Source organism: Caretta caretta, chromosome 4, assembly GCF_965140235.1.
Source record: "Caretta caretta isolate rCarCar2 chromosome 4, rCarCar1.hap1, whole genome shotgun sequence".
NCBI lineage: Eukaryota > Metazoa > Chordata > Testudines > Cheloniidae > Caretta > Caretta caretta.
In genome coordinates, this window is record NC_134209.1 from 46136084 (window position 1) to 46163855 (window position 27772).

Here is a 27772-nt window from a genome sequence, read left to right on the forward strand (position 1 = left end):
CCTCCAAAGTTTAGTTCATGGGGGTTTATATTTTATCATCAGATACATATGACCACGGTATGCATGGTGCTGTGCAGGGGAAAAAAAAGACACAGCTGGTAGCAAACCTTAGGGCACCTTACCTTCTATACCACACAAAGAATACCGTGGTGATCTCCAGGGATCTTGCGGCTAACAGCTAAGGGCACAAGTGTTGTGAGCTCAGGATAGGCTATTTTCTTTTTTATAGAGGGCTTCAAGGGCCTCCATAAATCTCTATATTATTGAAGACAACAATAACAGTGGTTTTTTTTGGATTTACAGGCAGGGTGCTCCTTTTTGCACACATCTTCTCTCACTATAAAAGAGGCTATAAATGGCTTGTCTCTCCTCCTAGATACTTTTTTCCTGGAATAACCCTTTGTAGTGCAATCCAAAGGCCCAATCCTGCTCCTATTTAAGTAAATGGGAGAAGGATCAGGCCCTATCTGAAATGAAGAAAGTCCACAATAAGAATGTTTTACACTTCTTTTATTTAGTGCCTAGATATTACTGTATTGTGCACTCTACACATACCCCCAGAAGTAATTAGAGAGAGGCAGAGCACAGCATTACCACTGTACAACTGCATATCATACTTGGTAGGGACAGTGTTAAAAATAAAAGACAAACTGATAAGCACAAAACTGTTCAAAATAATTATTTAATTATTATTTTCTTGATTTCATAGAATCACAGAAGATTAGGGTTGGAAGAGACCTGAGGAGGTCATGTAGTCCAATCCCCTGCTCAAAGCAGTAATATCTAGGCACTAAATAAAAGAAGTGTAAAACATTCTTATTATGGACTATCTTTTCATTTCAGATGAGGCCTGATCCTTCTCACATTTCTCCTACTCGCTCGCTCTCTCTGCCGCATTTACAAGGCTGCTATTAGAGAAGGGAAAGCGCACAGCTACTGTTTAATATGTTTGGCCAAAGTAATTTCCTGTCTCAAGCATCTGAAGTCAAATCCTCCTTCTATTCTCCACCCCTTAACCAGCAACTCAAACACCGGCTGCACTATTCTGACCATATATTTAACTGGCTTTTACATTAACTAGGAAATTTAACATATTACACTATTTTAAAAAATCACCAGAAGAAAATTATCCATTTTATTTATCAAGGAAGCTACAGCATTTTGTTCATTTATTAGAATTAAGGCGATCTAGAATTACTAAAATGACCATCTCATCTAACTGCTGTAGGTACTCATAGGAGGCAACTGGAGGTGAAACTAGAATCTCATGGATGCCCGAAGCCCATGGTTTAAAACTGCCATGTAAAACAGTAAATGCTCTCACATATTCCTGAAACCAGCATATATAGTATATATCTAAATGATAACTTGTTTGATTTTGTTCTATAGAGGGAAGAAGGGGGATAATGCATTTGATTCCTAAAGTCAGTACTTGTTTTATTTGTAACGAATTGGAAAACAAGGAAATGTGAGATTTCAAGTCAAAACACACACACACACGACCTGATTTAAATCTCATATCAGTTTTACACATAGACTTTATGAGATCAGTCAAACTACTCCTAATTTATGCTAGTGTAAAATCAGAATTAGGCTCTTTTTTAAAAAGTCAATCTCTGTCAGATATTTTCTATCAGTTGCTGTAGGGCTTACAAAATCTGTTACATTTATTTTATATTACCAATGTGTATTTGAATGTAGTGATATGCACAACTTCATACAAATAGTAACCACAGACATTCTGAATTTAAAAGTAAAGGTCTATCTCCTAAAAAAAAACCTGTTAACACAATATTGTTTTTTCTCAATTGAAGGGACATAATGAGGTAAAAATAAATGATTTTTTCTTCTTTCCTCATGCAGCATTTAACAGGTTCTGTGCTGTAACTAGTTACTGTGATGTGTAAGCTAAGCCTGATCAAAATTAAAAAGAGCAGACAAGGATGAAGATACTTCTGAATAATTAAGGGAGCCACAGGATTCTAAATCACCACCAAAAGAAACAAAGAGTTGAGTACCAGCAGAATGTTATACCAGCAAAAGTCTCAGGAGATGCAGATTAGCAATCAGAGGCACAGCATGATTTGAGCTCTCTGTGATTGCTAAGCAAGGGTTGGGTATTCAGAACTTACCGAAAGGTTAAAGACCAGAAAACAGAAAGGTAAGATGTAGCCTTCATTATTAAGAGCGGATTATTCTCCTTTCCGAATTTCTGCTACAGGTCCTATTCTCCTCCAGAATTGGAAGCATTGATATATGCAACAGCTAAAAATGTGCCATTTAATGTAACTGTTACAAGTCCTTTGTGGGCTTTCTGCTCAATAATGGGTCTGCTTTTAATGTATGAAGTGTAACTGTATATAAAAATTAAAAAATAGCATCCCCCCCCAACAGCTGTCTTAATCTATATTATAGAGTCTCTTCTGGAAGTTTACAATCACATTAGCTAGCTGTAACAAACAATAAAAAACATTGTATACTATAGTATTCCTATAGTAGTTTGTAGGAGGAAAACAATAATACTATAGTATACAGTAGTATACTTCCTTTAATAGTTTGTAGGGGTGCTGTACTTTTGAGAGTTGTGGACACATTTCTTGTACAGAGGAATAATCACACCTCCTTTTTATTGTATGAATATGTGACAGGACTCCTGTCTTCACATACAAATGTGGGGCCTACTTCCGTTCCCCCCTTGTTTCACGCATCCTGGCAGAGTTCCTCTGGGCAGTGTCCGCTTGGTTCCTAGACACCTTTGAGGAGCACTGGGCGCTGTCCTGGGTTCTCTGCTCAGTGTCCCCCTCTGGATCCCTGATTCAGTACTTGTGACACTCACTCCTGACCCTGTTATTCATTAGTTGTCCTCCATCATTATTTGAATCCCAGGTCCAGTAGGAGAAGGGGCCTTCAGATATAGGCGGGCTTGCGCCCATCCATCGACCACCTCCCTGACTTCAATAGGTGCTGGGTCTCACCACTCTGTTACAGAAGAATGTTAGTGATTGTGAAATGTGTCAGATGGAAGCCACTGTGTCTGTTACTGTGATCTGGAGCATCTGTTACCATGACCTAGAGGGACCAACTTTAGGTATAAGAAGATAGTTAACAATTGTTTATTTGCTGATCTTCCATTTTCCTGAAACTCCCACCAAAGATGCCCCAATACTATCAATAAGGGTCATGGGGTTTGGGATGTTGCTTCCTAGCCCTGAGCAACTATTCTAATTTCACATAGACTACTGAGTGTTCATTGTACTGAGTGTACAGATGTTCATTTCTTTGCCTGTATGGGCTGAATTTGAACCAGTGATCTAGCAATGAAAGGTTTTTTATCTTCTTAAAAGCCTCCTGACCAATTCAGTCCTCTTGAACATCTGTTCAAGAAAACATTTTACTCCTCTCAAACATATCCAATGACAGTTTAGCAAGATCACGCAGAACATGATCTTCCAAAGTCACTTTGTAGGAAGAGTTCAGCACCTCACAGGATTGAGCATACAAGTGAGGGGACAGATTAACACAATAAACATAACACCTCGTCCTGCACTGTCCAGTCCTACAACCAATTCAAAGATTTCTGGTACATAATAACTGCTGTAATGGAAAGTTGCCACACACTGGTTTATGATCCCAGATTTGTTGAATTTCACTAATAATATCATAAATTTTCAACCATTAGAACATGCAATAATATCCTTGATGGCATTTTTGAGAAAGTATAATAAAAACAAATAAAACTGTGGTTTTGCTGCTCGTCTATCTGTGTTTCATGCTGTCACGTAATGCTTCCAGGACTGTGTTTCCCAACTTTAACTGGGAAATGAGAATGCATCTGAGAGTGCTACAGAGATAATCTGCTCAGATTAATTTATTTTATCAGAGACAGAAAGGAAAGAGGAATGAGAAAGAGTTCTGAAATGAGAGTTTTCCTTTCACATTGATCAAGTGGCTATACTCTTTGACTGCAGAAAGATTTATACTCCGCCCATAGCTGCAGAGGTGACAGGTTGCCTTAAAACAGAGCCATAGAAAGGAGAAAATATTGGGGTAGGCTATGCAATTCCTAAATTCCTAATTCCTGCAGTTTCCCTTCTAATTTATTTTGTGTATAGTTTGTGATTTTTTTTTCACCATAGTCCATTTCTCCTTTGATTTCTATGGGTCCTTCATACAACAGAAGACACAGGCCCTTTTTTTAATAGGAAAATGTGGCTGTAAAACCACATGAAATGGTAATGGGACTGAGGGACATGGGGGTGGGGGTTGGCGGTGGAATTGATACTACTTTTAACTCACTAAAAAGAACGTGATTTAATTTTTTCTGTAGGTGACATTATAAAGCTGCTTGGAACCTGCAGATAAAGGCAGATGAAATGATAGTGTTGAATGCTGTTAAACTTTCATCGCACCGTACACAACATTTTGATATTGCAAAGAAATCTATCTAGGCATTTCTAAGGGCTTGTCCACACAGACACTTAGTCCTTATCAAGACGGGGAGTAAATCTAGTGTATTAGCCTGTTGTATTGCACTAAGTTGCCATGTGGACCCTGTTACCATGCACTGTAAGTTCTGTAGTGCAGTTTGAAACAGCAGTAAGTCAAAACACACTATGGAACTTTCAGTACATGGCTAGCTAGTGCACGTCAGACTAGTGCACTGTTCATACACACTCCAGCTTGCTGTGCATTAAGTCTCTGTGTGGACACGCCCTAATGCACCTCTCAACACTTATCAGCTAGGTGCTGAAATGAACAGTATGAGACACCAACACTTAAGTGGATTCCCAGGTTTTTATAAATAAATATTACAAATCATCCCTAATAACCAGTGGGCTCAATGGATAATGTTCTGTTCTTATACCTGGAGGTGAATCCTAATAAAAGATTTGGAAAACAGACTTTTTTTTTATTTTATCAATATGGTTTAAAAAAAAAAAAAGGCATCCCTACTAAATTAATCCCAGCTAGCACTGAGATAAATGTTTCCACCAAAACTTATTTTGAAGAAAAATACAGATTCAAGTTGACCAAAACATTTCTCAAATTTGTTTAAAATTTGCCAAGTTATCTTAGTTGAAAAAGAATCTGAAAAAACTGAGTTGTTTTATTTAGACATTTTCAAAGTGACGTTTACATTTTTTAATTCAAAATGACAATTTCAAAATTTCCTTCAAATTTATTTAAAAAAAAATCTTTAAAAAATATCAAAATCGAAACAAAGGGTTTTGTTTTGGGTCAAATTAAATGTTTGTTTGTTTTTTTTACTTTTTGGTTCGCCAATATTTTCTTTCAGTTTGTCAGAACTGCCAGTGATATGAAAAAATTAGTTATTACATAGCTTTAATCCCAGCTAAAACTAACCAGTATTCCCAAATGATCTGAAGATCATTTAATTTTTCAGCATCTATGACTTGCTTCTTTTTCAAAACAGTGCAACTGCCTGCTCTGAGACTTTCTTCACTGAAAATTTACAACCTTGGCAATTTATACCTTAAACTAAAAAGTTTCATGGTTCACATGTGCATGAGAATTTTGAATATCCTGAGCTTATCTCTCACCCAATTAACATTTTTCATAGTCAGGATTTATTTCTACTACTTAAGACCAATGAATTTCATGACATATTAATTGGAAATCTTTTGCTTCGCAGAACACCAACACAAGCTGTTTGTCCCTGGCTCCACTGTACATGTAGCACTTGAAGAATGTGGTCTGGCTAGTGGTATAAACTGGATATACAGTAGAAATTTCGAAGTAAAAGGTCAATGACGAGAAATCTGTTGTTAAGCAAATGTTTCAAACAATGTCCTGTCCAACTTGGTTTGGCTTGCTGTTAGCTGATTAAACAGCATATGCCAGTTTCATAAACTAGGGGGGGTTCTGAAGGAGCGTGTGGTCCTGATTTGTCTGGGACAGTCCTAGGTTTTTACAAACAGTCTGATGACCCAATGTCCTGAAACAAAAAGCAAGATTTTCTGCCTGCCAGCCAGCCAGCCAGCCGGACTATTTTTTTAGAAAGTTCTGAGGCAATGTGGGGTCCTCGTTAAGTTATTGCACAAAAGGGCAGTCACAGAAAGAGATCTGGCTGCAGAGCAGAAACTCTACTGGTTCTTGGCTTCTGGGCTTTCCCCAAATAATACATCTGCAGTAAGAGTGAGGACACTACAGGGGGAGAGGTAACTGTTTGGGGAGCTGTGGGATCTCCATGGGTTCCGCTAGTTAGTAGAACCCTTAACGTTTTGAGGCCTTGATCTGAGATACTCAAAGTCACTTTAAATTCACCAGGATCTGTTGACTCAGGCCATCATATTGTGGTGAGAAACCAGCACTGCTGTAGATCAGTCTAGTGTACAACCTATTCATGTATAAAGCAAACTGCCGGAGCTCTGCTAATAAAAGAGAATTAACCCTTTATCTGATTTTCTTCTGCAAGACACTGTAAGGGAGGCCTGAAGCCCTTAAAATGATGTGGTGGGGTGGGGGACAAGAGGTTAGAAGGAACCTGGAGCCCTAAAAGAGCAGCTATGGAGGGGAGTAGAGGACACTAGGAGCACCAAAGAATATCTTTGGTGGACTGGTGCGGGAGAAGGGGCTTAGAGCCCCAAAGAATAGGAAGTTACTTACCTTAAAGTACAGTAACAGGAGATGAGTGATTCCTATCTGTATTCCACTGTGGCTATGCATGCGCTCCATGACCCTGAAGCCTGAGCATTTTAAAAGCAGTGTCCACTGGTCTGCACATGTAACTTGGCTCACCTTGTGCCCCTGACTGAGGAGATAAAGGGTGGGGCGGAAACACCACCTCTCCATTTCCTTCTCTGCTGTGAACCACAAGATGATCCAAAGCAGTGGGGAAGGAGGGCAGGTAGTAGAATACACATACGGACTACATTTTGAAGAACCTCCAGTTACTATAAATAAGGTAAGTAACTTCCTCTTCTTTGAGTGCTGGTCCCTATGTATATTCCACTGTGGGTGACTAACACGCAGTACTCCAGTAGGAGGAGGGTCCGAGGATGCAGGTGGCAGAGCTGAATGAAGGAACACCATTCCAAAGGATGCATCAGTGATATGGTCCTGAACTAAAGCATAATGCCTTACAAATGTGTAGATAGATCTTCACAGCTGCTTTGCCAATATCAAGTAGAGGCACTTCTTGAAGCAATGCCATACACATAGCCTGTGCCCTCATGGAATGAGCCCTTACCCCATGAAGGGGAGGAAGAATAAACATCTGATAGAGCAAAATACAGCCCAAAATCCATCTTGAGATTCTTTGAGAGGATATAGCTTGACCCTGAATTCTTTCCACTATGGTGACAAATAGCCCAGGAGACTTTCTGATGGGTTTTGTTCTCTACAGGTAAAAGGCCAAAAAGCTCGCTGAACACTAAAGGAATGGAGCCTGAGCATGAGGATGGGTGACATTTTTGAAAAAACACAGATAAGTGAATTCACTGGTTTAGGTGAAACTCTGAAACTACTGTGGAGGTGAACTGAGGGTGCACATATAATGAAACTTTGTCCCTATGGAATATAGTAGAAGAAAGATCCTCCATCAGCGCTCCAAGCTCACCAACCCTCGTGGCTGAGATGATTGTTACCAGGAATGTAACTTTAATGGATAGGAGAGACATGGAGCAAGAAGCTAATGGTACAAAGGGAGGCATAGTGAGTACCGAAATAAGAAAATTTAAGTCCCATTGAGGAGCTTGCTTTTCTATTGGCAGAAAGGTTCCAATTAGGCCTTTCCAGAATCTGTTAGTCAGTGAGTGGGTGAAGATTGAGTAACCCTCTTAAGGTGAATGGTATGCACCGATTGCTGCAAAGTGGACCCATAAGGAGCTCATGGACAAGCCTGCTATCTTTCGGGAAAGCATATAGTCCAAAAGAAGAAAACTTGGGGGGCTACAAGTCTTTGATGGCCCATACAGAAAAATGTCCCCACTTGGCAAAATAGCATTTTCTAGTGGACTCCTTCCCAGAAAAGATGCTCTGTACTGCATCAGAACACAATATTTTTAAAACTATTTACAGATAAAGGAATAAAGACGAAGCTTTGGACAATGAAGGTTCCGACCCACCCTTTATCTCCTCAGTGGCAGCGAGAAGGAACTGGAGAGGTGGTTGGTCCAAACTACCCTTTATCTCCTCAGTCAGATGCACAAGGAGACTGAGGCAATGTGTGGACCAACAGGCACTGCTTCCAAAATTCTCCAGCTCCACATGCATCAAGCGCATTCCTACCTACAGTCGAATACACATGGGGCCAGCACTTGAAGAACAGATACGGCTAGCTGTGCAGTGAATAGATCGGGATGTCTACAGTAGTGCAGCACTCAGATGTAGCTCCTGTCGGTAGCCAGAGACAATCCTTATATGAACACAGCCTCGTGTAGAGGCAGGGGAGACGCACATTTTCAGGAAATCAAAACTACACATCTAGACCGGCGGTTCTCAAACTGTGGGTCAGACCCCAAAGGCTGTTGTTAAACTTACTGGGGCCCGGTCCTAAAGCAAAGTCCAAGCCCCACCACCCAGGGCTGAAGCTCTCAAGCTTCGGCACCCCACATGGTGGGGGTGCTCAGGCTTCGGTCCCCCTTTCTGGGGTCTTCTAGTAATTGTAGTTGTCAGAAGGGAGTCGCGGTGCAGTGAAGTTTGAGAAACCCTGTTCTAGACCCTTCTCTATTGTCACAGAATTTAAACTAATTAATAGACTTCTCCAGATAGCTTCCTAGTGGACATCTGCTTAGAAGTGTAATGTAGGACAATTAAATGCTCCTACAAAGGTTTGACACCAGTAATTATTTTTTGTGAAAAGACATAAGCAAAAAATAAAGGTTCTCTCGTATGTTGCCAGTGGTCTACATTTTGGTTTCCTGCATCAGTCCCCTTTTAAGAGAAATACCATTTGTTTGTAACTAAAAAAAAAAAATGATGAATGTATTTCTAGGTTACAGTTAGGCTGGAATTTTAAAAGCTGCTTTATCAACGCCCTGCTATTTTGATCTGATTATAAAGAAAAATATCATGAAAGGGAATTAAGAAGGGCATTATTTTGTTTTTTTTTAAACATATGTCTGGTCAGAAAATAAATCAGTAAGGCTTTGTTCACAAATATGAAAGAAAATAAATTGTACAGACCTTAATATAGTCTAGATATTGTTTTAGAAAAATAAACAAATCAAATGTTGACATTTATGACAAAAAAGCTCAATTTCAGAAGGGAGATTTAATGAAATGAACAATAAAAAATGGCACTTCAGTTACTGTCAGTTAAGAACAGGCAAAAGCAACTTAAAAAAATAATAAAAGGGATTTTTGTTCTGAACTGTTTCTTGAAGTTTTTAAGTTTTGAGGCTGTAAAACCAGGCCACTCGCTTACCCAGGACTGAAAGAGAAGAGAACGGATAATTTAATTCTAACAAGGGAAAGACAGGGACATACACTAATTCACAAAAAAACTGCAAGTTATGAAAAACCAACCTAACTAAAAAAAACCACAAAAAGACCCCCACCATGTTTGCAGTCTTATGAGAAGGGAAATAATATATTAAAATAGAAGTCTGCTTTTCTCTGCAGACTGCATTTTCAAGAATCATTTCAGCACCTTAATTTAGATATTTGCTGTAGCAGCAACTTTTCTTTTTCAGAAGAACCCATTATTGTCTGGGCTCCGATCAATTCAGGAGCTGTACATCACTCAGAGAAAAATGAAGGGCAGAAGAAAATATAAAATTTAATATAGCCATCGTCCTTCACAGATTAAATGGGCTAGAGCTCATAAAAAAAAAACAATGTATTCATACTCATCAATATACTCCTTTCCATATGTAAATGTTAACACATTACTACCAGATTTCATAGTCATGACAAAGCCTGCTAAAAATAAGTTCTGAAAACATTTTCAGAAATTAAATTTTATTGTGATACTATCACATATTCTTCCTGATCAAGAGAGAATTTTAGGAGTAGAAGTGTTTAAACTGAATTTTTATACTGTTTATAAGGAGAACTTCACTGGTAGCATGCTGTAATGTCCAAAGCTATAGGCTGAAGGGACTGTTGCCCATTAGATTTTATATTTATAAGTACATAGGGCAGCAGTTTTTCCTTTTAAACTAAAAGATTCAGTCTAGCATACATACAATATATGTCTTGTTATATGTTATTAACATATCTTTTTACATTCTAAGCATGACGCAGCTTCAGTTACATAAGTCGGACATATTCAGTTACGGACATAAGTCTAGTCTAACTTACAAGATCATGCACTCAGCACTGATCTAACTCTACTTTCCACTGAAGTTTTACCATTAACTTCAATTGGATCAGAATAAGGCTAACATTTAGCATTTTTGGAAATCCCACCCCAGTCAACAATAGGCCCAAAAATAAGATTGGCTGCCAATAGAAACGTAAGTGAGACTTCTCCAATTTTACAGTGTTTTTTTGTCACATCCACATTACAACTTTGAATGGAATTTTCAAAAGTACCTAAGGAGTAAGGCACACATTGAAAGTCAGTGGGAGTTGGATGCCCAAGTCCTTCAGATGCCTTTGAAACTCCCACCTTTCAGAGTATTTAATTTACTTTTAAGTAATGTGGATAACAAATGTTTAAATCAACAGCTGCTAAACCAAAAAAGCAGGAGCAGAAAAAGGATTTCCACATATTATGATTTCTGGAAACTTTGCACCGAAGTTTTCAAAAGTAGGACCCTAAAGTTAGGCTCCTAGTTCTCCATTTAGGCACCCAAATAAGTGGCCTGATTTGCAAAAGATTTGAACAGCTCCCCAGAGACTGACGTCCATGGGAGCTGCTGGCTGCTGAGCACATATGAGAATGAGGTTGTGTATTTGTCAAGGGAGGCAAGCCTTGCTTTCAGCTTGATGGCCTTTCTGTCTGCATGTCGTACAATGACTTTTGAACTTTCTATCTGATCAATTCCAAAATTTCAGGGAATATTCTAGGCTTCATTGGGCAGAATCCTATTGATTTTGGTAAAAACTGGAAAACCAGAAAATCCTCAACCCACTCCAGTCTGCTTGACCCTCACAGGATCCCTCATCCCTTCCTATTTTTGGCCAGTCCCCCCCAGCCAGGCCTCTCTCTCCCATTAGTAGGACCCTCGCCAAACAGGTACTCAAAATACTTATGGGGAGGGGACATGGGGTCCAGCTGGGTTTACAGTTTGGCCTGCTTTAGCAATGAAGTTTGCAAACCTCTAGTTTAGATGCCTAAATGTGGATTTAGAAGCCTAATTTTAGGCTCCCACTTTTGAAAATCAGAGTCTTTGTAAATGTACAGAATTTTTTTCTACTCTTGAAACGGCCTCTATGATCTTACTCCAAGATAGAGACCAGAACTAAAAGCAAACTTCTTCATTCAGCTGTACAAACAAGGTACTTTAATACTTGAGAGCTTTTAGGATGGATATAAAACTAGTTCTCTGGCAGACACACACTCTCCATGCTCAGCAGGATATTCTGTTATAGGGAAAGGGGAGTAGATACGTTTCAGTGACTTGATAGTGTTCATGGAGATTCTACAACATGAAAACAAACAGCCTCTCTCATAAGATTCTGAATCCTGATATTCTTTCTCAAACTGAACAGCCAATTAGAAGAAAAAGTGTACTCTATTATGTGATTCATTGACTGAATTACCTATTTCAGAGTAGGTTGCACAGCATGGAATTTCTTCTGTGCCATCTTATGGAACATCAACAGTGTCTCCTCAACAACTACAACCCTTCTGTGTTTTCCAGCTGTATGTTTACTTGCTGTAATAACTCTAATAGAACAGCTGGACAGCATTCAATAATAATATTGGTTCAAACTATTCAATGGAACAAAATAATTTAATCACATGCAATCATATATTTCAACAGTCCTTTGTGGATTTTAGCTCTTCTTATTTCATAGCAATTACTGTTTACATTTTCTTCTTAATCATCTTCCTTGGCTTCAACATTGCTTTACTATAGCAAGGGATGGGCAAACTGGTTTGGGAACAGTAAAGAAGCAACAAACTGTATCTAACCAAAACTTTTTAAAAGTTTTAAACTGTTCAGGGGAGTCCTCCTGTCTCCGTATCTTTGAGCTTCCTGTTTTTTGTTTGAAATTTTGATAGGGATTTTTGAGTGATTCCAATCTCCATTTTGAGCTGTGGTTTCTGAGTTTTTTTGTTTGTATGTTTTGTTTTTTACACTTTGTCATTGCCATTAAAGGGGAGGAGACATTACTGAGTATGACACAAAATCATACTTTTGCTGCTGGACTACTGAGGTAGCCTAAAGTTGGCTCAGGTGAAGATTCATAGATGTGCACTGAAACTGCTGGCAGATAAACCAGGGTCTCAGTCATCCTCAGAGTGTGATTCCTCATGGCCTACAAAGTTATCATCAGTTCCTATTGGTTCACACTTTCAAGACAACAAGCAACCCAAATCAAAATCTTTGGCAGCCTCTACTGTGAATGCCTGAATGCAGGGACACAACAGTGAGGAGAGGAAGGGGTTTACTCTTCTATATACATCCTCAACACAGTGACACAAATCATAAAAGCACCAAACACGAGCTCAAGGAGATGAAGTCAGTATGGATGGTTGGAAGTGACCACCCCATAGGACACCACATCTCAGGGGAGCATTATGAGTTTGGAAGGAACTCCGCTGTATAAAGGAACCTTCTTTGCCAGCTGTTTCATTTAACTTCCCCCAACTTTCTACCTCTATGAAGCTATTCTGTATTTTCTCTTTTAATTTCTGTACTGACACACACCATATAAAGTGATTACATTCTCTTACCAATATTAGGGTGCTTCAAAAGGCGACAGATTCTAGCTTCCCTTTCCAATTTCTGGTGATCTGCAAGAAAGAGAAACACAACCATAAATTTTTTGTTTAATCATGAAAAGGCACATCATTCTATATGGTACTGAGTGTTGAAAAACATATGGTACAGTATGCGACATGGTGGTTAAAATGTATCCTCCTTCTCCTACTTAGAATCACCATGATTGTACATTTAAGTTGTATGTCACACTGAATCAAGGTACTACATCCACCCCTTGCTTTGCCTAGCTGCTCAACTTATAGTGGTTTTAGAAAATCAAGCTGCCTACTCAGTGGGAAATGGGACGTATTCACACCATGACCTATAATTATCAGATAATAAACTATGATTATAGAATTAATCAGAATGAAGACAGCCCTGAATCTTTAGAAGGATTCTAATCCTAGACTATGATGTGTTTCAGTGCTGCCTAAGTTACTCAGTACATCACCAATGAAGTGCTAATATTCCATTGTAAAGAGAACACTTTTCAACATGCTAGGGCATTCTACCAACATATAAAATGCATATAAAATCTCCCCACTATATTTTCCACTGTATGCATCCGATGAAGTGAGCTGTAGCTCACGAAAGCTTAAGCTCTAATAAATTTGTTAGTCTCTAAGGTGCCACAAGAGCTCCTTTTCTTTTTACTACCACAGTGATGCCGTAGGAGGATTCAGTAGCTAAATGACCAACAGCAGCATCCCCCCCACAATGCCTATATTACACTACTTCTCAGTTAAGCTGATTACCTGTTAGCCTCTTAAGAATAAATGGCTAAAAGGTGTTTCTTTGTTATGGGTTGCTCTAATGCAGGGTTGGAAATCTTTGGCATGCAGCCCATCAGGGAAATCCGTTGGCGGGCCAGGATTGTTTGTTTACCTGCAGCGTCCGCAGTTTCGGCTGATCGCAGCTCCCACTGGCTGTGTGGTTCACCATTCCAGACCCATGGGGCCTGTGGAAAGTCGCACGGGCCAAGGGATGTGCTGGCCACCACTTCCCGCAGCCCCCATTGGCCTGGAACAGCGAACCATGGCCAGTGGGAGCTGCGATCAGCCGAACCTGCAGACACTGAAGGTAAACAAACCGTCCCAGCTTGCCTGCGGATTTCCCTGACGGGCCGCGTACCAAAGGTTGCCGATCCCTGCTCTAATGTGATCCCTGTGGGCCAACACAGCCTAACAAACAAACAAAGAACTGGTTCATAAAAAGTTATAGATATCAGATGGCTGGAGAAATATATTTTTCTGATGGACCTTGTAATCTTGCTTTTAGGGTCCTGAAGGGAAAAACTTCCAAAGAGACAAATGGAAGGAAATTCCCTTCATTTGTTCCTTTTAATTGATGTGGACCAATTCCTCGTCATAATCCCTCCTCCTCTACTTGTTTGTGTTTTTGTAGTAGAATGATGTAAAGCACAATTGTTTTATAGCTGTGGAGTAACAAGATGACATGATATATGACCACATCTTTGAACACAACTTGAGGTCAACAAATTAAATTATCCATCTCTGACAACAGCAACAGGATCAGTAACAGAAGAGCATCAACATCTGTCTCACAAACACTGGATGTCATATCAACAGCATCTTACACACAGTATGCTGCTGCTCAAGGGCAACTATGTTGCTATATAAACTAAGGCCCATAAATTAAACTATAGATCTTTTCATGTCATCATCATCATGTTTACAAAGTGTTATAGCCTCCTCTTTCTTCCAGAGCAGAGTCCACTTTAGCAGCAGTCTCACTGTTGCTTGGCCTCATAAGCCAGTGTGCAGATGTTCAAGGGAATATGAAAATGCATACAAAGGAAAATATAATGAGTATAATAGATAAACAGTAAACTGGAAAATGGAATCACTCCAAGCTCCCCTTTGCTGATCTCATATGCAGAAAAAGGAAAATCAACTGCAGTACAGTCAAATGAGCCAGAAAAAAGTAAGATAGAAACAGCTGTTGACTGACACTAGTTCTAGGTTGTCTTTGATATTGTCTGTCTGCCAAGTGGAATCAACTCCCGACCACTGAGGCTAGCTCTCTCTCTCTCTCTCTCTTTCTCTCTTTGGCCCCCACTTACTAAATCAACTAAAATGGTGACCAAAAAATACAATGCCTGCTGTGTGTACATGAAGGTTTTCACTGAAAGGTTTTCTGTATAGGGCTGAACAAGATGCACCATATTTGTTATTAGTGCTCAAAGTGTTTCTTCATATTATCCCTCTCCTCCATGTCCTGTTCTTCAACACCACTAGCACCAGCTGAATGGCCTAGCTTTAGTAATCATATGGATTCAGGCATGTGTGTATTTTAACGAAGACAGTGCCTGCAGGGAGAGAGGTATGCCTTTAACAGAATAAAGCACCTTATGTGCTAAAAAGACAGCTGAAGTAAACACTTACGGGGAGACAGCTTAAGTGTTAAATAGCTACATGAAACAGGGCTGGCCACATATCACTCTTCACCTTCCAGTACAGAGAAGTGTCTTTATGGGCAGACACAACAATGGTAGCTGGCAGATATCTATCGACCCTCTCTGTGGCCATAGCTTTGGTTGATTCTTCTTGTAGCTTTGGGAAAATCCCGACAGTCCTGCAGGCTGTCTCCACTATAGCCGTAGCTCCAGAACCTGTTGGACATGCTCCTATTTGTGACATGATGCTGCCTAGCATTTGAACAGGGCCCTTCCGCAGGCACTTAGTTAATTATTCTTTGCTTCCAGTGGTTTTTGTCCTCTGTGTTTTTCAATCTGAGGTCCTGTAAGGCCTCAAGTTACTGACCTTATTGTAACAAGATCTTCGAAATGTGTAGTCCCTATCTGTATTTCACTGTGCAGTACACATGTGCACCAAGAACCAGAAGACTCTTCCAAGAAGTGTCCATTGGTCTGCACCTGCACTCTTGCTCTTCTCCTTCACAAGGATGTAAGAGATGGTGTGGACTGACCACCTCTCTAGTTCCTTCTCTACCACAAATCATTTAGGTCTGGTCTACACTACGAGTTTATGTTGGATTTAGCCGCGTTAAATCGAATTAACCCTGCACCCGTCCACACAACGAAGCCATTTTTTTGATATAAAGGGCTCTTAAAACCGATTTCTGTACTCCTCCCCAACGAGGGGATTAGCGCTGAAATCGACATTGCCATTTCAAATTAGGGTTAGTGTGGATGCAATTTGAAAGGTATTGGCCTCCGGGAGCTATCCCATAGTGCACCATTGTGACTGCTCTGGACAGCGCTCTGAACTCTGATGCACTGGCCAGGTGTACAGGAAAAGCCCCAGGAACTTTTCCTCTCATTTTCTGTTTGGCCAGGCGAGCTCATCAGCACAGGTGACCATGCAGTCCCAGAATCGAAAGAGAGCTCCAGCATGGACTGAATGGGAGGTACTGGATCTGATCGCTGTATGAGGAGATTTCAGAGTAGCAGCCGTGTTAGTCTGTATCCGCAAAAAGAAAAGGAGTACTTGTGGCACCTTAGAGACTAACCAATTTATTTGAGCATAAGCTTTCGTGAGCTACAGCTCACTTCATCGGATGCATTCAGTGGAAAATACAGTGGAGAGATTTATATACATAGAGAACATGAAACAATGGGTGTTACCATACACACTGTAACGAGAATGATCACTTAAGGTGAGCTATTACCAGCAGGAGAGCGGGGGGGGGGAACCTTTTGTAGTGATAATCAAGGTGAGCCATTTCCAGCAGTTGACAAAAACGTCTGAGGAACAGGAGAGGGGAGGGATAGCTCAGTGCTTTGAGCATTGGCCTGCTAAACCCAGGGTTGTGAGTTCAATCCTTGAGGGGGCCATTTAGGGATCTGTGGCAAAAACTGGGGTTTTGTCCTGCTTTGAGCAGGGGGTTGGACTAGATGACCTCCTGAGGTCCTTTCCAACCCTGATATTCTATGATTCTATGAACAGTGGGGGATGCGGGGGGGAATAAACATGGGGAAATAGTTTTACTTTGTGTAATGACCCATCCACTCCCAGTCTTTATTCAAGCCTAAACCCTGGTCTACACTAGGACTTTAGGTCGAATTTAGCAGCGTTAAATTGATGTAAACCTGCACCTGTCCAGATTGTTTGCCGTTGCTCTGACACAGGGAGGGACGACTGACGACACAGCTTACAGGGTTGGCTTACAGGGAGCTAAAATCAACAAAGGGGGTGGCTTTACATCAAGGAGTACTTCAGGCAGGACTTCACGGAGGGTTCCAATAAGAAATGGTGCACCTAAGTTATTGTTCTTATTGGAACAAGGAGGTTAGTCTGGCCTCTGATTGATACATGGTTAGATTTACCTCGCTGCACCTTCTCTGTGAGTGACTTCAGTGTGACCTAGAGGAATGAGTCCCCTAGACGGGGGGCGGGGGCGGGGGGGGGTTGCAAATGAGTACAAAACAAATCTGGTCTATTTCTTGTTTTGATACACTCCATCTATCTTTTACATCTTTGGCTGGCAGTAGACGGTGCATGCCATCCACATCTCATAGCAGCAGAAGATGGTACAATAGGACTGCTAGCCATCCTCATCTCTTGCCTGCCCGGCAGAAGATGATGCAATAGGACTGCTAGCAATCCGTATCACCTGCCTGCTCACCATAAGATGGTTCAATAGGACTGACTGCAGGACTAAAGAGAATGACCTGGTCAAGTCACTCCAAATTTAGTCCCTGCGCCCATGTCTGCCCAGGCGCTCCTGATCGACCTCACACAGGCGACCAGGAGCACCTCGGACATGACGATGACAGCTACCAGTCCTATTGCACCGTCTGCTGCCACAAGGCAATGGGTTGCTGCTGCTGTGTAGCAATGCAGTACCGCGTCTGCCAGCACCCAGGAGACATACGGTGACAGTGAGCTGAGCGGGCTCCATCCATGTAACTCAGGAAAAAAGGCGCAAAACGATTGTCTGCCCTTGCTTTCACGGAGGGAGGGAACGAACAGGAGCCTGACAATATGTACCCAGCACCACCCGCAACAATGTTTTAGCCCCATCAGGCATTGGTATCTCAACCCAGAATTCCAATGGGCAGCAGAGACTGCGGGAACCGTGGGATAGCTACCCACAGTGCAACACTCCGGAAGTCGACTCTAGCCTCGGTACTGTGGAAGCACTCCACCGAGTTAATGCACTTAATGCATTTTCTGTGGGGACACACACACTCGAATATATAAAACCGATTTCTAAAAAACAGACTTCTATAAATTCGACCTAATTTCGTAGTGTAGAAATACCCTAAGTTAATTGTATGCAGTTTGCAAATTAATTCCAATTCAGCAGTCTCTCGTTGGAGTCTGTTTTTGAAGTTTTTTTGCTGAAGAATTGCAACTTTTAGGTCTGTAATTGAGTGACCAAATGGACGCTCCGGGACAGAGCTCCAGACATGCCGATTCTACGCTGAGCTGCATGCAATTCTAGGGGGGGGGCCGCCACCACTATCCCACCCCTGTCCATAGATTCCGACGATGGGGTACTCTCCACCATGCCTGAGGATTTTGAGGATGGGGAACATGAGGAGGAGGAGGAGCTTGACGAGAGCACACAGCACACCGTTCTCCCCGACGGCCAGGATCTTGTTATCATCCTGACTGAAATACCCTCCCTACCCAACCAAGCTGAAGAAGGGACCTCTGGTGATTGCACCTTTTAAAATATAATACATGTTTCTAAAAGCAAGTGTTTTTTAATGATTAAGTAGCCCTGAGAACTTGGGATGCATTCGTGGCCAGTACTGCTTCTGGAAAAGTCTGTTAACATGTCTGGAGGTGGAGCGGAAATCCTCCAGGGACATCTCCATGAAGCTCTCCTGGAGGTACTCTAAAAGCCTTTGCAGAAGGTTTCTGGGGAGAGCAGCCTTATTCTGTCCTCCATGGTAGAACACTTTACCACGCCATGCTAGTAGCAAGTAATTTGGTATCATTGCATGACAAAGCCTGGCAGCGTATGGTCCCGGTGTTTGCTGGCATTCAAGCAACATCCGTTCTTTATCTCTCTGTGTTATCCTCAGGAGAGTGATATTGTTCATGGTAACCTGGTTGAAATAGGGGAATTTAATTAAGGGGACATTCAGAGGTGGCCGTTCCTACTGGGCTGTTTGCTTGTGGCTGAAAAGAAATCCTTCCTGCCGTTAGCCACGCAGTGGGAGGTTGGGGGGGGGGGGGGGGCATTGGTGCTGAGCTGTTTGCATTTGGCTAGCAGGGATCTTCCCTGATACCAGCCACGTGGTGGGGTGAGGGGTAAAGCAATCATCCCAGAGAACTGGATGGTGTGGGGGTTAGTTTGGTTTCTGCTGCTGCACGTTAACAGGAAAACTGCAGCACTAAATGGCCAACTCAACGTGCTTTGCCTGGTATGGGAGAGGAGGGTGCTGCTGTTACGAAGGTTGCAGAAGCCGAAAGACTGTGGCTTACCATGGCCACCTGCAAGCTGAATTCTGTTGCCTGGCACTGCGTGTGTGACCTAACACCAAAGCCGCAAGCACTCAATATAAGATACAAAATGCAACCTTGTACCAAAATCACATGTGCTATGTAAGGTGAATAGCGTAGTTCACCATGAAAGAGTATAGCCATTGTTCTGTAAAATGTATCTTTTTAAATACTTCACTCCTTTTTTTCCTCCAGCAGTTGCAAATGTTTCAAGCCCCCCTCCTCCATACCAAAGGCTATCTCAGATAAGGTGGCCAAAAAAAAAAAAGCATGTGCGATGAAATGTTATCTGAGCTCATGCAGTCGTCCGGCACTGACAGAGCTCAGCAGAATGTGTGGAGGGACACAATAGCAGAGTACAGGAAAGTGACCGATAAACGTAAGGAGAGGTGGTGGCTGGACGATCAGAGGAGGTATGAGGCAACACTGGGGCTACTGCGGGATCAAACGGACATGCTCCGACGTCTGGTGGAGGTTTATGAACGGCAGCAGGATCACAGACTGTCGCTGCAGCCCCTGTTTAACCGCTCTCCCTCCTCCCCAATTTCCATAGCCTCTTTACCCAGATGCCCAAGAATGCGGGCGGGGCACCCAACCACTCCACCCCAGTGGACAGCCCAAGCAACAGAAGGCTGTCATTCAAGAAGTTTTAAAGTAGCCTTTTCCTTCCCTCCTAACCTCCTCCCACACCCCACCCGGGCTACTTTGTGAGTTATCTCCCTATTTTTGTAATCAATTAATAAAGAACACGTTTTTTAAACGATAGTGACTTTATTTTCTTTGCAAGCAAGCTGTGATCGAAGGGGGGAGGGTGGGTGGCTTACAGGGAATTTAGAAGCAACCAAGAGGGCGGGTTTTCATCAAGGAGAAACAAACGGAAGTGTCACACAGTACCCCAGCCAGTCATGAAACTGGTTTTCAAAGCTTCTCTGATGCGCACTGCTTCCTGCTGTGCTCTTCTAACTGCCCTGGTGTCTGGCTGCGCGTATTCAGTAGCCAGGCAATTTGCCTCAATCTCCCACCCTGCCATAAACGTCTCCCCCTTACTCTCACAGAGATTGTGGAGCACACAGCAAGCAGCAATAACAATGGGAATATTGGTTTCGCTGAGATCTGAGCGACTCAGTAAACTGTGCCAGCGACCCTTTAAATGTCCAAATGCACATTCTACCACCATTCTGCACTTGCTCAGCCTATAGCTGAACAGCTCCTGACTACTGTCCAAGGTGCCTGTGTATGGCTTCATTGAGGGGTAGGCTGGGTCCCCAAGGATAACTGTAGGCATTTCAACATCCCCAACAGTTATTTTCTGGTCTGGGAAGTAAATGCCTTCCTGCAGCCATTTAAACAGACCAGAGTTCCTGAAGACGCGAGCGTCATGAACCTTTCCCGGCCATCCCACATTGATGTTGGTGAAATGTCCCTTGTGATCCACCAATGCTTGCAGCACCATTGAAAAGTACCCCTTGCGGTTTATGTACTGACTGCCCTGGTGGTCCGGTCCCAAGATACGGATAAGTGTTCCGTCTATAGCCCCACCACAGTTAGGGAATCCCATTGCAACAAAGCCATCTAGTATGAGCTGCACATTTCCCAGAGTCACTACCTTTGATAGCAGCAGCTCAATGATTGCATTGGCTACTTGCATCACAGCAACCCCCACAGTAGACTTGCCCACTCCAAATTGATTACCGACTGACCGGTAGCTGTCTGGCGTTGCAAGCTTCTATAGGGCTATTGCCACTCGCTTGTGAACTGTGAGGGCTGCTCTCATCTTGGTATTCTTGCGCTTCAGGGTAGGGGAAAGCAAGTCACAAAGTTCCATGAAAGTGCCCTTACGAATGCGAAAGTTTCGGATCCACTGAGAATCATCCCAAACCCTCAACACTATGCGGTCCCACCACTCTGTGCTTGTTTCCCAGGCCCAGAATGGGCGTTCCACAGCATGAGTCTGCCCTAGTAAACCATGATCTCCAAATTGCCGGGGACTGCAGTTTTAGAGAAATCTGTGTTCATGTCCTCATCACCGCGCTGCTGTTGACTCCTTGCCTGGTTTTTCAGGTGCTGGTTCTGCATAAACTGCATAATAATGCGCGAGGTGTTTACAATGGTCATAACTGCTGCGGTGAGCTGAACGGGCTCCATGCCGCGCTATGGGTCTGCTCGGGCAATCCAGGGAAAACGGCGTGAAATGATTGTCTGCTGTTGCTTTCACGGAGGGAGGGAGGGTTGACTGACAACATTTACCCATAACCACCCGTGACAAATTTTTGGCCCCATCAGGCATTGGGAGCTTAGCCCAGACTGGGAGCTCAGTCCGGGGACTGCGGACACTGTGGGATAGCTACCCACAGTGCACCGCTTGGAATGTGGATGCTTGCCACGGTACTGTGGATGCATACCGCCGAACTAATGTGCTTAGTGTGGATGCATGATCTCGACTTTATATAATCTGTTCCCAAAAATTGACTTCTGTAAAATCCGAGTACTTTCGTAGTGTAGACATGGCCTTAAAGATCCGAAACTGAGGGGAAAGAGGGGTGTGTAATGGAATACAGATAGAGACCACACATCTAGAAGACTCCAGTTACAATAAGTTGAGTAGCTTACTTACTCAAGTAGTTGAGTACGTGTGTGACTGACAAGCAGTGCTCAGATAAGGAGGAGGGTGTGAAGGTGCAGGCAATATAGATACATGTAGGATCACCACCCTAAAGGATGCATCATCTGTGGAGGCTTTAACTCGGCTGTAAAACCTCATGAACATATGGATAGAGCTCCACATTGCTGCTCTGCAAATGTCAAGTAAGGCCACTCATGAAGTGAAGCTACCGAAGCTTCTTTTGCTCAGGCGGGGTGAGCTCTCGCCCTGTGTGGTGGCGATGCACCAACTGATAAAGTAGGATACAGCACTGAGAGGTCTTCTGAAAGGACGAAGGTTGTCCTCTCATTTGTTCTGCTATAGCAATTAATGTTGGTGACTTTCTTATTTTCATTTTTTGCAGGTAAAAAGCTAATGCACATCTCACACAGAAGGAGCAGAAAAGATTTCGTTCATCAGAGATGTGAGGCTTTGAGAAAAACAAAGGAAACAAAGGAAAGTGTATTGTCTGATTTAAGCAGATGGGTTAACATTTGCAGGAGACTTAGAATATAAAAACAGCCATACTGAGTCAGAGCAAAGGTCCACCTAGCCCGGTATCCTGTCTTCCAACAGGATACAATGCCTGGAGCTTCAGAGGGAATTAACAGAACAGACAATCATCAAGTGATCCATCCCCTGTTGTCCATTCCCAGCTTCTGGCAAACAGAGGCTAGGGACACCATCCCTGCCCATCCCAGCTAATACCATCGATGGACCCATCTTCCAGTACAGCCAATTCCCCCGACAATGAAAAAGTTGGGTCCATTTTCATCCGCGGTGCAGTCCATACTGTTGCTAGCACACGGGATGGGGCGGACTTCTTTCAGAGTCCCTGACACCTGATGGTCGCAGAGTCTTCCTAATGAGGATTGGTGTTTCTAAACAGGGTTCTCATGCCTGCTGGGTTCAGCTGGGAAAAGAGCAGTAGATACTGCACATAGAAGAGATTCAGGAATCTCCGCGACAGCAAAGGCAGCATTTGTGGTCACCACTGATTGGAAGGAGCAAGGACAGAAGACGCAGTTTTCAAACCTTGATAACTGGGGCATAAATCTAAACCCTGCACCAGGGAGGCAGGGAGAATTACCTGCAATGAAGATTACCGACAACTAACTATCCTGATAAAACTCTATAAACTGTATACAAACTTTAAACATTTTAAAAAATAAATGAGGAGAAAGAATCAGCTCCAGACACTGGAGGGTTTTCTCTAAAACCATGTAGCGGTAAATAGGAACTGGAGAGGGGGGTGTTCTGCACTATCCTTTATGTCCTAGGTATGACACATGAGGAGAGAAAGGGCATAGGTGTGGACCAACTGACACTGCTTGCAAGATCCTTCTGGTCCCAGACCTATGGAGCACGTGTGTACCTGTAAAGGGGTTTACAAACCCCATACTGAGCATAGGCAGAAGGGAGAGGAGAGTCTTTTCCTGTTTACAAGCGTAAGCAGTGTCAAGATGAGCTCCACCCTGACATCTGGTGTTGAGGTGTGGCAAGTTGTGGAAAAGAACTTCAGGGGCCAATCTCATTTGCATAGGCACACCCACCCCACCTAGAATGAGGCCATAGCTGCCCAAATGGTCACTTTGGCTGCTGTGGGATCCCCAGTGTCTCTGTTATTGGGGCAGGAAGAATAAATTGTTATTACCCTGATTATGGGAACTGTGCTGGGAACTGTACTTGGCCTTTTGTTATGATGGAGGGACTCACCATCAACTAAGTAGCACTTGCTAGGCAAGGGTAATGGATTCTAAAACTCTGTGAACTGAGAGAGGCTGGGGACAAGTATTAATACTTGGTGGCATGGGCCCCTTGGTGAGGGCCTTACATGCTAATTGCACTTCCTCCTCTCTTCACTGTGGAATATCAGAGCTAATTTTGATTCCATTAGGAGTCTAGTTACAGGCTGCTGAGCTCACTTTGGGCTAATGGTGCACCAGCACTGAGGCTCCCCTACTACAAGCTGAATTCACCAAAGAGCTGAACTGACTAAGAGCTGAAATCACTGAGCGTTGTGTTAAGTAGTGGGGGAGCCTGAAGATATATTGTGGAGCAGTTTGCGGGATGGCTGGAGTGCCTTGTGGACAGGCTGGTGGAGCAGTTCATAAGACGGCGGGAGCTGCTTGTGGGCCGCAGAGCAGAGCCGAGCAAAGCAGTTCGTGGGGCGGCTGGCAGAGTGGAGTGAGGGCCTATGGAGCTGTGGGGCGGTCAGCTTCAGATCATGTAAGGTGCCCCTTACCTCTCTCTCTCCCCGCCGCCATCTCCACCCAGGTTGGGAGGTAAAGCTCTGCAGATAAACTTTCAAACTCTGGGACTGCCCTGACCAGGGACAGAGACTTTTGGGTCACTGGACTTTTGGGACTTTGGGTGATTTGGGGTTGCTGGACTCAAGAACCAAAGGGAAAGGGCATGCCCCAATTTGCTTGGGGTGGGTTTTTTTCTCATGGGTTGTGTTATGAATCCTGTTGGTGGTGTTTCCCCAACATAATGCCACATTGTTTCTCTCTGTTATTAAAAGGCTTTTTGCTACACTCAGACTATGTGCTTGCGAGAGGGGAAGTATTGTCTCTTGGAGGCGCCCAGCGGGGGTGGTATATGTTTGTCCCAGGTCACTGGGTGGGGGCTCGAGCCGGTTTGCATTGTGTTATTGGAATGGATCCCCTAGATATTGAACCCGGCCCTTGTTGCTGCCAACTCTGACGGGCAGAAGGGTTACACAAGCAAGCAGCTTGATCACACCCCCACACAGCTGCCAGAACTGCCAGTCCTTGAGACAGGCACCTACAGCTGTGGTCAACAGAGAAAACAAGACCTGCTATAAAGGGGAGAGAACAAAGTGGGAGAGGGAGGCAGGGAGGAATTACACACCAAAGGCACTACAACCCTGCACCAGGCTGCCTCTGAGAAAGCAACCAGGAGGCTGACGGAGATTGCAACTCTGGAATTCAAGGGCTGATGGACTCAGTTTAAGGTGTGTGTTCAGGAACTGATAAGATTGGAAACAAAGTGTGGAGGGCCACTTAAGAGAAGCTGAGACTCCTACATAGGCCACACCCAGATGTGTTGACAGTGCCCCACAGTGGAATACACATAGGGATCCGCACTTGAAGAAGAACCACAACATATAAGCAGGTCATCATCTTGCTGTAAAGTGTTAATAGGGTTTTGCTGACTCATTGGTTCAGCTATAAAGAAGGTGGGTGTGGCCCTCAGGCAGAGACAAATTTAGGGCTGGAGAAGATGGCTCCTGACAGAAGAAACCCCAAGTGCAGGCAAATCAGGGAAGATGCCTTTGACTGGGAGAAATAGGGGGATTGAAACCTGAGAAGAAGGCTTTGCCTGGGGTTTCATGGATGTAGTTTTGGAACTAGCAATTTGTTACAAGCCAGACCCCAAGGAGGGGTGATTTTATATAGATTCTATGAAAGAGGAAGGGACATCACAGGCTTACACATCCATCAATGACCTGTGTACAACACTTCCCAGAACAACATGCTTTTGTAAATGTGACAACCTACTTGCACAGGTCACACAGAACACTACCACTCTCTGGGATGCAAACCTTTGAAGAGAGACCACCTCTTACAAGCAACCACTTTTGCTAACTCCCACGAGTGGTCACTCTGGACAGGTTTTACTGTATCAGAAACCAGTTTATGGCTGCAATTTCAAAAAGGTAATTAGAAACAGAGAATGTAAATGAAAATGAGACATGCATGGGGGCTCCTTAGAATTACCACAATAATGGAAAAACTTGGACAAACCCTGTGAGAGAAATATTAAACCTCTTATACATCATTAGTTTGTGCTGATAAAAAAAAGTTCTTAAAAACCCAGTGGATTACTGAATATGATGGGATTATAGACATTGGACAAGTGTCATAATGCCACACAGCATGAGTGTCATAATGCCACACAACCTGTTGAGGTTACAGGGACAAACCATCCCGATGAGTCGAAAGAATAGTAAATATGGCAGGCGACCAGCTTGGCTTAATGGTGAAATCCCAGCGGATCTTAAACATAAAAAAGAGGCTTACAAGAAGTGGAAGGTTGGACATATGACCAGGGAAGAGTATAAAAATATTGCTCGGGCATGTAGGAATGATACCAGGAGGGCCAAATCGCACCTAGAGCTGCAGCTAGCGAGAGATGTCAAGAGTAACAAGAAGGGTTTCTTCAGGTATGTTGGCAACAAGAAGAAAGCCAAGGAAAGTGTGGGCCCCTTAATGAATGAGGGAGGCAACCTAGTGACAGAGGATGTGGAAAAAGCTAATGTACTCAATGCTTTTTTTCAGAGGAACAGCCGTGTTAGTCTGTATTCGCAAAAAGAAAAGGAGTACTTGTGGCACCTTAGAGACTAACCAATTTATTTGAGCATGAGCTTTTTTTGCCTCTGTTTTCACTAACAAGGTCAGCTCCCAGACTGCTGCGCTGGGCATCGCAAAATGGGGAAGAGATGGCCAGCCCTCTGTGGAGATAGAGGTGGTTAGGGACTATTTAGAAAAGCTGGACGTGCACAAGTCCATGGGGCCGGACGAGTTGCATCCAAGAGTGCTAAAGGAATTGGAGGCTGTGATTGCAGAGCCATTGGCCATTATCTTTGAAAACTCGTGGCGAACCGGGGAAGTCCCGGATGACTGGAAAAAGGCTAATGTAGTGCCAATCTTTAAAAAAGGGAAGAAGGAGGATCCTGGGAACTACAGGCCAGTCAGCCTCACCTCAGTCCCTGGAAAAATCATGGAGCAGGTCCTCAAAGAATCAATCCTGAAGCACTTGCATGAGAGGAAAGTGATCAGGAACAGTCAGCATGGATTCACCAAGGGAAGGTCATGCCTGACTAATCTAATCGCCTTTTATGATGAGATTATTGGTTCCGTGGATGAAGGGAAAGCAGTGGATGTATTGTTTCTTGACTTTAGCAAAGCTTTTGACACGGTCTCCCACAGTATTCTTGTCAGCAAGTTAAGGAAGTATGGGCTGGAAGAATGCACTATAAGGTGGGTAGAAAGCTGGCTAGATTGTTGGGCTCAACGGGTACTGATCAATGGCTCCATGTCTAGTTGGCAGCCGGTATCAAGTGGAGTGCCCCAAGGGTCGGTCCTGGGGCCGGTTTTGTTCAATATCTTCATAAATGATCTGGAGGATGGTGTGGATTGCACTCTCAGCAAATTTGCGGATGATACTAAACTGGGAGGAGTGGTAGATACGCTGGAGGGGAGGGATAGGATACAGAAGGACCTAGACAAATTGGAGGATTGGGCCAAAAGAAATCTGATGAGGTTCAATATGGATAAATGCAGGATCCTGCACTTAGGACGGAAGAACCCAATGCACAGCTACAGACTAGGGACCGAATGGCTAGGCAGCAGTTCTGCGGAAAAGGACCTAGGGGTGACAGTGGACGAGAAGCTGGATATGAGTCAGCAGTGTGCCCTTGTTGCCAAGAAGGCCAATGGCATTTTGGGATGTATAAGTAGGGGCATAGCGAGCAGATCGAGGGACGTGATCGTTCCCCTCTATTCGACATTGGTGAGGCCTCATCTGGAGTACTGTGTCCAGTTTTGGGCCCCACACTTCAAGAAGGATGTGAATAAATTGGAGAGAGTCCAGCGAAGGGCAACAAAAATGATTAGGGGTCTGGAACACATGACTTATGAGGAGAGGCTGAGGGAGCTGGGATTGTTTAGCCTGCAGAAGAGAAGAATGAGGGGGGATTTGATAGCTGCTTTCAACTACCTGAAAGGGGGTTCCAAAGAGGATGGCTCTAGACTGTTCTCAATGGTAGCAGATGACAGAACGAGGAGTAATGGTCTCAAGCTGCAGTGGGGGAGGTTTAGATT

General features: G+C 43.3%; 1 protein-coding gene across 23 annotated transcripts in view; it reads right to left on the minus strand.

Moving 5' to 3' along the window:
• CAMK2D (calcium/calmodulin dependent protein kinase II delta) overlaps window positions 1-27772 on the minus strand; it is a 260865-nt gene that overhangs the window by 138597 nt on the left and 94496 nt on the right. For all 23 annotated transcript variants that reach the window (XR_007356203.2, XM_048846769.2, XM_048846780.2 and 20 more), the window contains exon 3: window positions 12815-12874. Coding sequence is in view for 22 of the 23 variants with exons in the window: in XM_048846769.2 (XP_048702726.1) it covers window positions 12815-12874 (60 nt within the window). In the remaining variant the exon portion in view is untranslated. The remainder of the gene's footprint in view (window positions 1-12814; window positions 12875-27772) is intronic.